A 16,150-nucleotide genomic window follows, 5' to 3' on the forward strand; every position below is an offset into this window, starting at 1 on the left:
GTAACATTACGAGAATAAAGTCGTAATATCATGAGAATAAAGTCGTACTATTATGAGAATATAATGAGCAGTCTTCTCCCTGTGTTAAAATGAGGAATATTGAGCATCTTGTGAAGTTATATTTATATATTTATAATATATTTAATATTACGACTTTATTCTCATAATATTACGACTTTATTCTCAAAATATTACGACTTTATTCTCGTAATATTATGACTTTATTCCTCGTAATTTCCTTTTTTGTTTTTGTCTTAGTTTGGCCCTAATACTCGTCGTAGGTCAGCAGTGACTTCAAACATCCAAATAAATGGCCTCAAGCCCAGGAAATGGTGATCTTGTTCTTAATATTCCCCTTTAAATCTTAATCTAAGTGAATTCAAACAAACTGATTTAAACAATAGTCTAATCCCATGACCCTAGCCTTACCTTCATAGTCTACTCTGAATGTTTTAATCCCTTTGGATGTTTAGTCATTACGAGTCAGACCTGACTGTCAGCATGATTTGCAGCATCTGTTAATCCTATCAGGAAGACAGACTAATGCACTGTATCTGACTTCTCATCCTTCGACTCATAATCCCCCCTCGTGTATTATTTACCGTGCGCTAGACCTTAATAATGCTTAATCAACAAAATCAAAACAGAGTGTCAGCACTAAGCCGTGGACCCAAAGGAAGATAAAAGAACCGTCTTCCAGTGTTTCAAAGAAAGCATCGGAGGCTTCACGGGCCTAACTGAAGAACCTCTCAAGGCGCGCAGATTTCTTTCATCTCTACCTGCCTCGGCTCCTTATTTAGCGTTAATCACAGTGACATGATCAGATCATCCCGCGGAGCCTCTCTTTCCCGCTGAACTCCGAGGTCAGTGTCACATTTTCAGCTGCTGCAGCAGAATTCGGGGGGGACATTAAAGAGGGTTTCACAGCGACAGTCAGAGGCTCCCCGCCTTCCCAACCAACCCTTTATCGCTGGCATTGTTGAGAGAATACATCAAATCAGTACTCGAGTTGTAAAAAAGAATCAGGGGGGGTGGTGGATTTTATCATATGGGGACAGATAGTTTGTGCTGATTACAAATAATATAATATATTACAAATAATAGCACTGACCAAAACACCTGCAGAAATACTGCAGGAATGACATAGCAGCAGTTAAATGCAGCCTTCTGTAAGCTTTAAATATCCACTGGGCTTACATCAAATACATCAAAACACAACAATAAAAAACAGTTTTCTGAACTTATCAATATGACTCTGTCCTTCACAGGATAAGTAAAATGGATCACTGCAAAAACTCAAAATCTTAACAAGAATATTTGTCTTATTAGGGCCCGAGCACTGAAAGTGCGAGGACCCTATTGTATCTGTGATGTTTATTATTATTATTATTATTATTCTCGCCGTAAATAAATTGCCTTTTTGGAGGCCTTAAAATGCTGGAAAACTCACCAAATTTTGCACACGCTTCCAGAGTCGCGTAAAATTACGTATTTTATGGGCGACAGGCATGGGTCCACAAGAATGGGCTCTATAGCGCCACCTATTTTATGTTTTTTGACGAGCCCCACAATATGGTTTGACTTACAGCAATGACCTTTATGTGTGTATTATATTAGACAAAGAGCTACAAAAAAGTCTCTTGGACCCATGGTCTAAGTTACACAGGAAGTCCGGCATTTTGAACAGAAAATGTCATTTTTCATGAATTCTGATCATTTCTAGGCCTCGTACTTTAACGAACTCCTCCTAGAGATTTTATCAGATTGGCTCACAACTTGGTTTGTACAATCTAGACACATGGCCGACGCTAAATTGCGAAGCTTTTAAGTTTCTGCCAGAGGGCTTGACCGTAGTGATCCGGCGAAGTTTGAGGTAATTTTTAAGCTTCGCCATCAAACATCAATTGGCTGTAATTCAGCAATACATGATTTGATGTGGTCGAAAACGTATGTGCATGATTGTAGGTTGGGCCTGAACCCATCTATGGTGGAATATTCAGGATCGGTTGTAGCGCCACCTGTTGGCACCAGGAATTGTCATGTCTTCTAGTTTGCATCTGTGCTCCAAACGAGATCAGTTTCTTGATCTCAAAGTTGGTGAGATAATAGGTAAGGCATTGACGATGAGTGACAGAGAAAACTGTAAGTTTGTGTCAAAGGGCGTCGCTGTCAGAGGTTGTCAAATTTCGGGGTCTCGCCATGAACATAAAAGTTGTTGTAACTTAAACATAATTGGTCAGAATGAACCCAAATTCAATACATTTAATCGGGCTTGCATTCTGAACAAGTGGATATGACAATCTTGGATGAACTCCATAGCGCCACCTTTTGGTCAGGTATACATTTTTCATCAAATTATGTGCTTTAGTTGCTGTTTGGTTTATCCAATCTTAATGCGATTGACACATTTGATTGGCAGTAGGTTCCTTGTTGACTGTGTCGCGTATCGTGGTTATTTCTTGAAAGGAATTGGCATTTTTATGTCACTCTGTATTTCTGGAAAAATATTAATTAAAAATCAAAGATTTTGTGTAAGGAAAATCAAATGACAGTTTCAGATAGCTTACAACAGGACTAAAAAATCATACACTGTAACATATTGTGTTTGAAAAACTTGGTCACTCTAAAAATTAAAAAAATGAACTAATAACGTAAAAAGCTATGTCTTTGTCAATAAATGTCATAGACATATGGGACTTCATAAGTATATTGTTTACTGTATTTTGAAAATGTCCTGTGATTTTGATAAACCTAATCATTAGACGTGATTTTAAATGAATATTTATGTGTGATCAGACTGTGTCTCAGTCAGATCCAGCAGGACTGCTGCCGCTGAGAAGACTGCTGCAGCAGCACTGGGAGGGGAGGGGAGGGGTTGAGCTGCCGCCATCTTGGACCGGGCGCCGATCGATGCGGCCGCCATCTTGGACAGGGCATTATTTGCGTCTTAGTGCATCATTTCTACTGAGCAAGGTTTCTCCCGGACTACAATCATTCATAACTCCCAGACTCTTTACCCGATTTCCACACAGTTTGGTTTGTACAAACGGCAGAGATGTAGTTATGATACAGGATGCTGTCACACGTTAAAAATACGTACATTTATTCTGAAAGACTTTGTATTATGCTCTTTTACAAAGACATATGGTTTTTGTATAAATTGTATAAGGAAATAAGTTTGATTGTTTATTTGAATTTATTTTAAGAGGAGAGGGGTGTGTTGTTGTATTTATATATATATATATTTATTTATTTATTTAGTTGAGAGTGAGAGTGACCTCATGCAAATATCTGAGATTTATTCCAATATCTGCTCAACAAACCACTTGCTCAGAAGTTGTTGTCTGTGTTTTGAAATATGTATACACTGTTGACATCCCACTTGCATTGGTTGTCGCTGTCTTGCCTGTCTCACTCACTGTTTTTTTTTTTTGTTTGAGTCATTTTTCTTTCTTTTCTATTATTATCATAGCCTGTAATTCCTGTATATAATCGAATTGAATCAATGTATTTTACAATTAGCTGTGATGTACAATAATTGTCATTAAAACCGATAATATTCCTATTTTTTTTAATTGAAATGAGAGAAAAACATTTAATTTTATTAAAATAGAAAAATAATATTTATAGCTTATAGGCTATAAAAATAATGTTCATTAAAGCAGTATATAAATACCATGTTATATCTATCTGTTTCTGGTTATTTTCATATAAAAGTACGTTTTTCAATGTTTATAATTATTCACAAGTATGCAGTGTTATAACTACATCTCTGACGTTCATAACAAACTAAACTGTTAGAAAATCTTTAAAGGGGGACCTATTATGAAAAACACGTGTTTTCTTGTTTTAACATATTTAAAGTGGTCTCCCCTCAGCCTGCCAACACAGAAAAGATGAAATCCCATGAAAATCTTCAAGATCTGCTCGCCCCCACCCTTACAGAGTCCCCCAGTGTCACGTGGTTTCTGTGAGCCGTTAAGATTGGTGCATTTTCTTTACGTCACCAAAATGCACACCACCCCTCGGTCTCCTCCGCTGCTGAAACCACGCCCACCACCAGCTCTGCCGCTCGAGCTGCAGCCATTATTACAAGCAGGGGCTGTTTCCACAGCGAGGGAGAGTTAAAATGAGGTTATGCCTCGACAAGGCGGTGCCGAGAGGGAGAGAGAAAAAAAAGGCGCTGGAGGAAGACACGGCCAAATGTCAAAAATTGGTTGATTTATTCAGCCCCCTCCACAGCAAAGATGCGTCCGCACGTAAGTTGCAGTTCACTTTCAGGCTACACAGTGTAAATATGCAGCCTATAAACCCTGGCCGTTAAATAAAAATAAGGATTGAGATTTTAAAATTATTGATTTATAAGACACTTTATTATAATCAGTATTCGAGTTGAGGGGGGATGAGGGGGATTTCCCCCCTGAAATAAAAACGGTCCAAATCATCCCCCCTGTAAAACTGCCATCCCCCCTTTCCATCCCTTATGTCATTTCATCAATGAATGTGGTTTTACTGCTATTTCAACATTTAGAGTCATCACCAGAAAAATAACTTATTTGACAATTTTCACCTGTTTCAAGTAAATGTTCACTTGAAATAAGTAGAAAAATCTGCCAATGGGACAAGATTTATCTTCTCATTACAAGCAAAACAATCTTATTCCACATGCAGATTTTTCTATTTATTACAAGTGAAAATCTACTTGAAACAGGGGAAAATTGTTGTTTTTTCCAGTGATGAGTCTTGTTTTAAGTGTAATGAGATTTTTTTACTAAAATGAGACATTTTAACTAGAAATAAGACAAATATTCTTGTTAAGATTTAGAGTTTTTGCAGTGATCCGTGTTACTTATCCTGTGAAGGACAGAGTCATATTGATAAGTTCAGAAAAGTGTTTTTTATTGTTGTGTTTTGATGTATTTGATGTAAGCCCAGTGGATATTTAAAGCTTACAGAAGGCTGCATTTAACTGCTGCTATGTCATTCCTGCAGTATTTCTGCAGGTGTTTTGGTCACTGCTATTATTTGTAATATATTATATTATTTGTAATCAGCACAATTATCTGTCCCCATATCAAATCCACCATCCCCCCTGATTTTTTTTTTTTACAACTCGAGTACTGATTTTAATTATTTACTGATTTTGAAATGATTTATTTGGGCAACAAATGGGATAGCCTATAATCATTCAATTAGTATGTATATGAATACAAGGCCAAATCAAGTGAGACAAAGGCTACACTATCTTCCTGTATGAACTATACGTGTATGAAAAAACACTGTAAGCATATTGGCTGTTCAAAGGTGGTGATGGTGATGACACCAGTCCTGCTGTTGCTTCAGGTATTAACGTTTTACTACCTCCTCTCGAAACACTGAGCCAGGCCTGGTGAAAAATTTGATATTTAATGGTTTGCATTAATGGGCGGGACCTAATGGCTCAACAGCGCCCCCTAGAAAACTTTGTGCCTCAAGCCCCACAATACGGTTTGACGTACATGCACCAAAATCGGTACACACCTGTATCATGTCACAACTTAAAGAAAAGTCTCTTGGGGCCATGGCCGAAACCGAACAGGAAGTCGGCCATTTTGAACATTTTGAATTAATCGTGTAATTTTGGCGCAATTTATGCCATTTCTTCGGTCATTAATACGGCCCGAACGTAACGTGCACCCAGGTGTGTTATACATCAAAACGTGCATCTCCATCCTCCGACACCACGCATTACTTTTCTCTTTCAAAAGCGTTACCGTGGCGATGCTAGACGGCAAAAAGCGCGCGCACCCTTCATCTGATTGGTTCAGACAGAAAAAACTTTGCGCCTCAAGCCCCATAATACGGTTTGACGTACATGAACAAAAATCGGTACACACCTGTATCATGTCGCAACTTAAAGAAAAGCCAGGCCTGTCGATACATTTGATATTTCATGGTTTGCATTAATGGGCGTGGCCTAACGGCTCAACAGCGCCCACTAGAATACTTTTCTCTGCCATAACTTTTGAAAGGTTTGACATAAAGAGTCGTGGGTGGTGTCATGGGACTAGGTATTGAGTCCTTGACCATAATTGGCGAAAATGAGCCCCGCCCCTTCTTCTGATTGGTTGTCCCTATTTCCTGCTATAACATTTGAATGTTTTGACATAGGAAGTTGTGGGTGGTGTCATGGGATTCTGTAATGAGTCCTTGAGCTTCTTTGACCTTAATTAGCCCCGCCCCTTCTTCTGATTGGTTGTCCCGATTTTCTGCTATAACTTTTGAATGGTTTGACATAGAGAGTCGTGGGTGGTGTCATCAGATTCTGTATGGAGTCCTTGACCTTCATTGGCCTGAATTAGCCCCGCCTCTTCTTCTGATTGGTTGTCCCTTTTTTCTGCTATAACTTTTGAATGGTTTGACATAGGAAGTCGTGGGTGGTGTCATTTCTGATATGCTTATGGGGGCGGTGGCCGTGAGTGCGAGGGCCCGTTCATCGCTGCTTGCAGCTTTAATTATTATTATTATTATTATTATTCTCGCCGTAAATGAATTGCCTTTTTGGAGGCCTTAAAATGCTCAAAAACTCACCAAATTTTGCACACGCTTCCAGAGTCGCGTAAAATTACGTATTTTATGGGCGACAGGCATGGGTCCACAAGAATGGGCTCTATAGCGCCACCTATTTTATGTTTTTCGACGAGCCCCATAATATGGTTTGACTTACAGCAATGTCCTTTATGTGTCTATTATATCAGACAAAGCCCTACAAAAAAGTCTCTTGGACCCATGCTCTAAGTTACACAGGAAGTCCGTCATTTTGAATAGAAAATGTCATTTTTGATGAATTCTGATCATTTCTAGGCCTCGTACTTTAACGAACTCCTCCTAGAGATTTTATCAGATTGGCTCACAACTTGGTTTGTACAATCTATACACATGGCCGACGCTAAATTGCGAAGCTTTTAAGTTTTTAGCAGAGGGCTTGACCGTAGTTATTCGGCGAAGTTTGAGGTCATTTTTAAGCTTCGCCATCAAACATCAATTGGCTGTAATTCAGCAATACATGATTTGATGTGGTTGAAAACGTATGTGTATGGTTGTAGGCTGAGCCTGAAGACATCTATGGTGGAATATTCGGGATCGGTTGTAGCGCCACCTGTTGGCACCAGGAATTGTCATGTCTTCTAGTATGCATCTGTGCTCCAAGCGAGATGAGATTAATGATCTCAAAGTTGGTCAGATAATAGGTAAGACATTGACGATGACTGACAGAGAAAACTGTACGTTTTTCTCAAAGGGCGTTGCCGTTAGAGGTGGTCAAATTTCTGTGTCTCGCCATGAACATAAAAGTTGTTGTAACTTAAACATACTTGGTCCAAATTGACCCAAAATCAATACATGTAATCAGGCTTCCATTCTGAACAAGTGGATATGACAATCTTGGATTGAAATCCATAGCGCCACCTTTTGGTCAGGTATACATTTTTCATCAAATTATGTGCTGTCATTGCTGTTTCATTCATCCAATCACAATGAAATCGACACATATTATTGTCATAAGCGTCCTTATTAACTGTGTTGAGTATCGTGGTCATAACTTGAAGGGAACTGCCATTTTACGTCACTATTTTTTGGTAAAATAATAATTTAAAATCATAGGCTTGGTCTTAAGACAATAAAATGTCAGATTTAGATACATTTCGACATGACTAAAAAATCATACGCTGGTACATATCGCTTTTGAAGAACTTTGTAACTCTCTTTTTCCAAAAATGTATTCATATACAATTAAATCATATTTTTGTCATGCCATGTCCAATTAACTTCGTAAACTTCGTAAAAATATTGTTTACTGTGATGTGAAAATATATTTTTGGCATTAAGGTGCGTAAAACGCACGATTGGTAATGAATATTTATTTAAATCCATTGGATTTAAAGCAAGCTGGCTCCTGCAGCGGAGCGGAGGCCGAGGGGGAGGGAGGAGGGGGGGAGCGGGGGGACGTTGCGTGCGCACCGTATTGACGTTCCTCACACGAAATGAATCCTCCAGTGTTTTCACACGAGTCCCAACCTAATCTGTAAGTATTTTTTTATTGTGTGCATAATTGTAGAGTCGTCTTAAGACATCTATGGTGAAATATTCCTGTGGAATAGTTTTCACCGATGTATTTCGGCGGCGCATGTCTGTAATGCAGCTCGATTTTTTCATGTCTTTCATGTCTCTGTCTTCTACCGAGACAGAGACCACTTAAATAAAACCACACTGATTTTGAGTCAAACCCGTCTTTTTACATTCAATTTTTATACAGAAAATAATTACAGTGCATGTATTACACCTTATTTCACAGCAGCTTTGCAATTTTATTATATTATTATCGGCCCTCAGCCGAGATCTGGTCGGGACCGCGCCGCGCCGCGGAGGAGGTGCATTCAGGGACCGGTCGGAATTCTAAAAAGCCGATTATCCTCCTGGTGCGTTCAGGGACAACTGGAATTTACTGTATTTGGCGAGAATTTACCGTTGCTTCATTTGCTTAAAAATTATTTAAAGGTGACCTATTATGGCATTTAATGTATATTTTAAACAGGCATTGAATGTCTTAAAAACAAGCTTTTGAAGGTTTTTTCTACATAAATGAGAAATTCAGCCTCTGGGCCATGTCTTTATTTTTACCGTTTCTAACCTTGTCTATGAGGGATTCTGAGGGGAGGGGGGGCTATGTTAATGAGGCTCTGTGCTGATTGGCTGCCTGAATGACGTGTAGCAGGGGAGCTTTAAGCCTGAATCACAATTGTGGGTCAATGATGTATAAGGCCTTTGAGAGGCCTATTTTTAAAATACTTAAAATAAAGATGTATTTGGCCATTTTCCAAACATTTGGAATGTAGTGTGCATATATGTGAAAACTTAAAACAAAGGTATTTTAGTGTTTTTAAACCTACATTAATAGGGCAACGACCTTAAAAAAGTAATTGGGGGCGACCGTTATTTATCTCAAAATTAATAGATTTCCTTAACAAAATGTATATTTTAATAAGTATCAGTAATTAAATTAACTTTTCAAGAAAGATAGACTCATGTGTCCTTTCATTTTTGAAAACCATTTTGAAATACATTTTATCTATAATGGAAGTGTCACCCTCATAAAGCCATTTATGCATACTATACCAATGATTTATATTTGAACCAAAACTCATAGACATTAAATTTTGAATTTGCGGATTTCCTAAGTTCTATAGTAAACCATGGTTTGTTAAGGTTTTCAGAGCTTCCTTTATCGGTACACACCTGTATCATAGCACAACTTAAAGAAAAGTCTCCTGGCGCCATGGCCGAAACCCAACAGGAAGTCGGCCAGTTTGAATTAATCATGTAATTTTGGCGCAATTTATGCCATTCCTTCAGCCGCTTCTTCGCCAGAACCGTAACGTGCACCCAGGTGTGTTATACATGAAAATGTGCGTCTCCATCCTGCAATAACGTGCATAACTTTTCTCAGTCAAAAGCGTTACCGTGGCGATGATAGACGCCAAAAAGCGCGCCCCCAATTCATCTGATTGGTCCATACAGATAAAACTTTGTGCCTCAAGCCCCACAATACGGTTTGACGTACATGCACAAAAATCGGTACACACCTGTATCATGTCGCAACTTAAAGGAAAGTCTCTCGGCGCCATGGCCGAAACCGAACAGGAAGTCAGCCATTTTGAACATTTTGAATTAATCGTGTAATTTTGGCGCAATTTATGCCCTTTCTTCGGTCATTAATTCAGCCCGAACCGTAACGTGCACCCAGGTGTGTTATACATCAAAACGTGCGTCTCCATCCTCCGACACCACGCATTACTTTTCTCTTTCAAAAGCGTTACCGTGGCGACGCTAGACGGCAAAAAGCGCGCCCACCCTTCATTTGATTGGTTCGGACAGAAAAAACTTTGCGCCTCAAGCCCCATAATACGGTTTGACGTACATGAACGAAAATCGGTACACACCTGTATCATGTCGCAACTTAAAGAAAAGCCAGGCCTGTCGATACATTTGATATTTCATGGTTTGCATTAATGGGCGTGGCCTAACGGCTCAACAGCGCCCACTAGAATACCTTTCTCTCCCATAACTTTTGAAAGGTTTGACATAAAGAGTCGTGGGTGGTGTCATCGGACTCGGTATTGAGTCCTTGACCATAATTGGCGAAAATTAGCCCCGCCCCTTCTTCTGATTGGTTGTCCCTATTTCCTGCTATAACATTTGAATGTTTTGACATAAAGAGTCGTGGGTGGTGTCATGGGATTCTGTAATGAACCCTTGAGCTTCATTGGCCTGAATTAGCCCCGCCCCTTCTTCTGATTGGTTGTCCCTTTTTTCTGCTATAACTTTTGAATGGTTTGACATAGGAAGTCGTGGGTGGTGTCATTTCTGATATGCTTATGGTGGGCGGTGGCCGTGAGTGCGAGGGCCCGTTCATCGCTGCTTGCAGCTTTAATTTCTAGTTAAAATGTCTCATTTTAGTAAAAAAAAATCTCATTACACTTAAAAACAGACTCATCACTGCAAAAAACAACAATTTTCACCTGTTTAGAGTAGATTTTCACTTAAAATAAGTACAAAAATCTGCCAGTGGAACAAGATTTTTTTGCTTGTAATGAGAAGATAAATCTTGTTCCACTGGCAGATTTTTCTGCTTATTTCAAGTGAAAATTTACTTGAAACAGGTAAAAAATAGTCAAATAAGTTATTTTTCTGGTGTTATTTTTCTGGTGATGACTCTAAATGTTGAAATAGCAGTAAAACCACATTCATTGATGAAATAACATAAGGGATGGAAAGGGGGGATGGCAGTTTTTACAGGGGGGATGATTTGGACCGTTTTTATTTCAGGGGGGATGCCATCCCCCCTCATCCCCCCTCAACTCGAGTACTGCATCAAATGTCACAAAAGATTGCGTCTAGACGCATCTTAAAAGAACCCACTGAGAGATAAACGATGATCATGTCATTTTATCCCGACAACAGTAAGCTGGATAATCTGATTTGATTCGGTCCCTTTTCATTTAAACCTCCCTGATCTGCAAAATCTGATTTCTCTCTTCCTCCAGAATGATACCCCCGACCAGCAAGAGCATTCTGGTGAACAATCTGGCGGCTGGCACGCACTACGACCTGTGCGTGCTGGCCATCTATGACGACCAGGTGACCTCGCTGACCGCCACCAGGGTGATCGGCTGCATCCACTTCACCACCGACCCGCAGTACCTGAGATGCCATTTCATGCAGTCCCAGTTCCTCGGCGGGACCATTGTGGTTATCATCGGAGGGATTATCGTGGCCTCCGTGCTCGCTTTCATCATCTTCCTCATTGTCCGCTACCGGGTGTGTAACCAAGGAGATGCAGATAAGGTCAGTCTGCTCCGAGTCTCTGTCATTTCTTTTCTGCTGCTCTGTATTTTTATGGGTTTCAGGGGCGTCAATTGGGTATGGCAAGGTACGGCAGCCGCTACATCTTTGTTTCAAGGGAAAATGTAAATGTTTGTTTTTTAAATACGTTTATGGAATTACTCTGTACCCATTTGTATTGATTATTCTATTACTTAATACATATAGAATAACTACAAATGCAAATCAGAACAACATGATCGATTTCACTAGTTATTATACACTGCAAAAATTCTTTTTGTAAAAAAAAAATCTCATTACATTTAAGACAAGACTCAAAAACAACCATTTTCACCTGTTTCAAGTAGATTTTCGTTTAAAATAAGTGGAAAAATCTGCCAGTGGAACAAGATTTTTTTGCTTGTACTGAGAAGATAAATCTTGTTCCACTGGCAGATTTTTCTACTTATTTCAAGTGAAAATTTACTTGAAACAGGTGAAAATGGTCAAATAACAAGTTATTTTTCTGGTGATGAATCTTGTTTTTTAAGTGTAATGAGACTAAAAATTAGACATTTTAACTAAAATAAGACAAACATTCCTGGTAAGATTTTGAGTTTTTGCAGTGAGTGAGACTGCATTTGAAAAAGTTCAAATTTTCTTAACCACACAGATAAGCTACATAGCAGACTTCTGTGATGAGTATTTGCTGGACGTGTTGATTGATACTCTAGTTAAGTTCTGTGACTCGTAACCTTGCCATACCTTAGCTTTGACTGAATTGACGCCACTGATTTCTTTTCTGCAGCTCTGTATTTTTATGGGTTTTGAAGCGAAGGGCGTGTGACGGATTAGTTTTCGTTCTTCTCTCTCTTGTCGTGCATGTCTTCCCGTCTCACGTCAGGCGCTTGAGATGGGGGATATTCGATCCCTGAGCAGTGACGGACAGCTGCAGGGCTGCGGGATTCCCAAGTCCCTCTCAAAGCAGGTGCTGCGTCCAGAGAAGAACGACAAGGACTGCCTGCGGGTGGCCCTGCCCCCGCCGGAGCCCACCAAGCAGCGGCCGCCCGTCACCGCGGCCGCCACCAAACCCTCCGTCCCCGACTGCACCGTCTCCACCTCGGCGGGGAGTCACAGCTGGCACCCGGCCTCCCCGGGAGCCCCGAGGCCCAAACGCTTCAGCGCTCCGCCCAAGCCCTCGGAGGCCCGGCGGGCCGAAGCCCACGCGGACGTCGAGCTGGACAACATGAACCGGAATAACTCCTCGGAGGTCAAAGCAGCGGCCGCCGCCGCCGTTGCTCTGGCCGTGCCGGGCCACCCGCCCAAATGGACTGCCGCCCCCAGGGGCCCGCGGCCCCAGCAGGCGTCCCGGCAGTACATGACTGTGCCCGCGGGGGGGGCGCGGGTCAACCGCAGGCACTCCATTAACGCGGACTCGTACAGGGAGCGCTGCTACGTGACGTACCCCAGGCCCGGGGCCGGCCTGCGCTCCAAGCGCAGCCTGTCCATGAGCGGAGACCTGCCGCAGCTCGACGGCACGACAAACATCCACCGTGCCCGGGACAAACTCTCCAGGTCAGAGTGGCTTCTGGAGAGCACTTTATGATTCCAACTCCGTCTCGGCTCTTGTTTTTTCGTGAACTGGATTTGTGGCCCGTCGTGAAACAGACATAAAGTTTATGCCTTGTTTTGAGCTTCCACGCTCCTTATCGAGGCACACAGGGTCATAGGAAATGTTTGTTTTCTACCTAATAACCAATCAAAGTCTTCTTTATAACTTTTGATCAAACTTTGATGAAGGGCACAACAATGTATAAACCAACGTTATGTACAAAAATGTTACGCCGTGCGAGATGCTACACATCTCAGCGCAGCCATAAGTGTTCATGTGGTATTTAAAGCAGTTACTTGAACAGACTGTGTTACGACAAAGACGCGACGGGCGCTATAATCGCTAGTTTCATCGGCGACTTCACGCCACGCGGTTTCTGAAGACTTTGCAACACGATTTTTGTCTCTCTCTCTCTACAAGCAGACAGAGACGTGTTTCAATGACCTTTTTCGGGGCTTTGTGAGAGGTTACGAATGTGCTTTGCGTCCCAGAGGGGCTGGAAAAGAATGTAGACGGACCGCGTCCCGGTCCTCCAACCCCAACACGCCCAGACACAGCACAATGCAGCATTTTGTGGCACAAGTTGACTCTAGAGCCTAATACTGCCCCGCGGTTTGAATCAATACTCTTTTATCACGTAATAACATAAAGACTGAACCCTGATCGGATTCCTGTCGTTAATGATTTGAGTGGCAATTGAGCCGACACCAATGGCATGACAGGTGCAGCCGGTAATCGGATATTACTGATGTTACATGTGGACGGGAGCCAGGAGAATGGTTCATTTCCATATTTTTTACTCACAGACGTTATCATACTCTGCGACAACAACAAAAAAACAAACAAACATTGTAAATTAACTTGTCGATGTAAGAGAAACGATAATCTACAGAATGGGAGGACGTCCACTCTTGATTTTGCTGTTGTTTCTGTTTGATGTTTACCAGTATAAATAAACCAGTGATCAAAGGGGCACAAGATTTATTTCCTTTCCCAATTCCCTTGTGTGTTTTTCAGAAACCTTTTACCTAATCGCATATTAGTACATTAAAAATAACTTGAAACGGATATGACAAGCTTTTTTAATTCTAAGGTTTTATGTGTCGGAGATAATAAAAATAAATTGTGACCCTTAAAATTTGATAAATACAATGTAAGATGAGCAAAACTTCATGAAACAGGGTGTCATCGTTGATTTGACAGGAACTAGGACTCTTGCAGGTAAGGTATGTCCAGGTTCTTCCAATCGAATGCAAAGCATTATGGGAGATATTATGTGAGATACACCAGTCGCTTGTACACCATGTGGGTACTGTTGTCCTACTTTAACTTACTTTAACTTTCAGCACATGTGATTTTTAAAAACGGTCCTTGATTTTCTTGCTCATTCCTGATATTTGGGTTTCTGCCACAAAGCACTTGATGGTTTATAGGTTTTATCAACATTCTGAGTTTCCTCACCTTTCACATCTTTGTGTTTTGATTCCTCTTTACAATGCCAAGATAAGGAAGAGTACTTGACAGTATTTGTAGATATTTTAGGAAATATAAAGCTATTAGTCACAAGAAAGACAACATGACGTGTACATTCCAATCGAATGTGCTTGATTATTGATCACCAGAAGTAGGCCTGTGTTGAAAAAAATTTTCCGATTCTAAATCGATTCTCATATTAATCCCTAAAAATCGATTTTTATGTCTAAAGATCGATTTTTTTTTTTTCCCATCATTTTCGCCAGGTGAACTTTAATCCGTAATCAGTAGTCGGACACACAGTTTGTCATGACACTTCTGAAAAATGCAGGTGCTTAATGGCAATATGTGTGCGTGGTGACAGAATAAATTAGATAAGCTAAAATGATTTGTTTACTGCATGAACTGTTGCAATTTCTTTCTTTTTTGCACTTTAAATGGATATTGAAAGGCCTGTTTGAGTTATTTATTTCTCAGTTATTTCACAGTAATTATTGTGAAATTATTATTTCACTAGTTATTTTACAGTCATATAATCAGAGGTGGACAGAGTACTCGACCCCAGTACTTGAGTAAAAGTACAAATACTACTGGTCAAAATTTACTCCGTTACAAGTAAAAGTAGCTCAGTCAAAATATTACTCGAGTAAGAGTAGAAAAGTACTTGCTTTTAAAGGTACTTAAGTATCCAAAAGTAAATGCTTTTAAATTTACTTTAAGTAAAAGTAAGAGTAAGAGTAAGAGTAAATTTCTTATTTTCCACATCAGTAAATTACTATATTTTTTCTAAATTAATTTGATTTGATTTGATTTATTTATTTATTTAAAATGGGACAGTGCATATTAATGAACATTCACATGTAAATATGCCAGATTATAGCCTAAGGCTAATTTCCATCTGTAGTCCCCTGGCAGGTTGATGGTAACATGAACATAAACGAATCAGAAAAAACAAAGACAGAAACACATAATACCACAACACAACACGAAAATCAGTACAAGGAATAAGAAAAAACAAAGACAGAAACACATAATACCACAACACAACACGAAACTTAGTACAAAGAATAAAAACAGGAGACCAACGACCAGTGTGTAAACGAGTCTAAACAGTAGAGTACAGTTATAGTGGATATATGTTGTGTTTATATTTTAAAGTGCTTAGTGCGAGGAGATAAATTATATTGCACGGGAACCAAAATGGAGTATACATATTGCACAAAACCCGTCGTTAATATAAAGTGCATAATCAAATTGCACATTGCTCTACCGTATCTCTACTAATTGTATTTAATATATACATATGTATATATACACATATATATACACAATATATATATACAATTGTTGCGGCTCTGTCTTGACAAACGCAGGCTACTTTGGCGGTATCGTTTTGAGGAGGCTTGACGTATTTCCTCTTTACGTACATCCCAGTGGAGAGCGTGCACTGTGATAGGTCTCCTCCTTTGACAAAAACAGTTTGTGTCCAATAGGATTTTAGGGAAGAAGAAAAAGGAGCAGACCTGAAAGTAACGAGTACTTTTCAGCCTTCCTAGAAATGTACTCGAGTAAAAGTAAAAATATTTGTCTTGGAAATGTATTCAAGTAAGAGTAATAAGTACCAAAGAAATCTAATACTCAAGTAAAGTACAAATCCTCTGGATATGTACTTAAGTACAGTACTCAAGTAAATTTACTCCGTTACTG

At 40.0% G+C, this 16,150-nt stretch overlaps 1 protein-coding gene across 1 annotated transcript in view; it reads left to right on the plus strand.

The window, feature by feature from the left end:
* lrfn5b (leucine rich repeat and fibronectin type III domain containing 5b) overlaps positions 1 to 16,150 on the plus strand; it is a 91,972-nt gene that overhangs the window by 38,221 nt on the left and 37,601 nt on the right. Inside the window, 2 exon segments of the mRNA XM_061707354.1 lie at positions 11,082 to 11,382; positions 12,263 to 12,933. Of these exon segments, the coding sequence (XP_061563338.1) occupies positions 11,082 to 11,382; positions 12,263 to 12,933 (972 nt within the window).

Source organism: Cololabis saira, chromosome 18 (assembly GCF_033807715.1).
Source record: "Cololabis saira isolate AMF1-May2022 chromosome 18, fColSai1.1, whole genome shotgun sequence".
Lineage (NCBI taxonomy): Eukaryota > Metazoa > Chordata > Actinopteri > Beloniformes > Belonidae > Cololabis > Cololabis saira.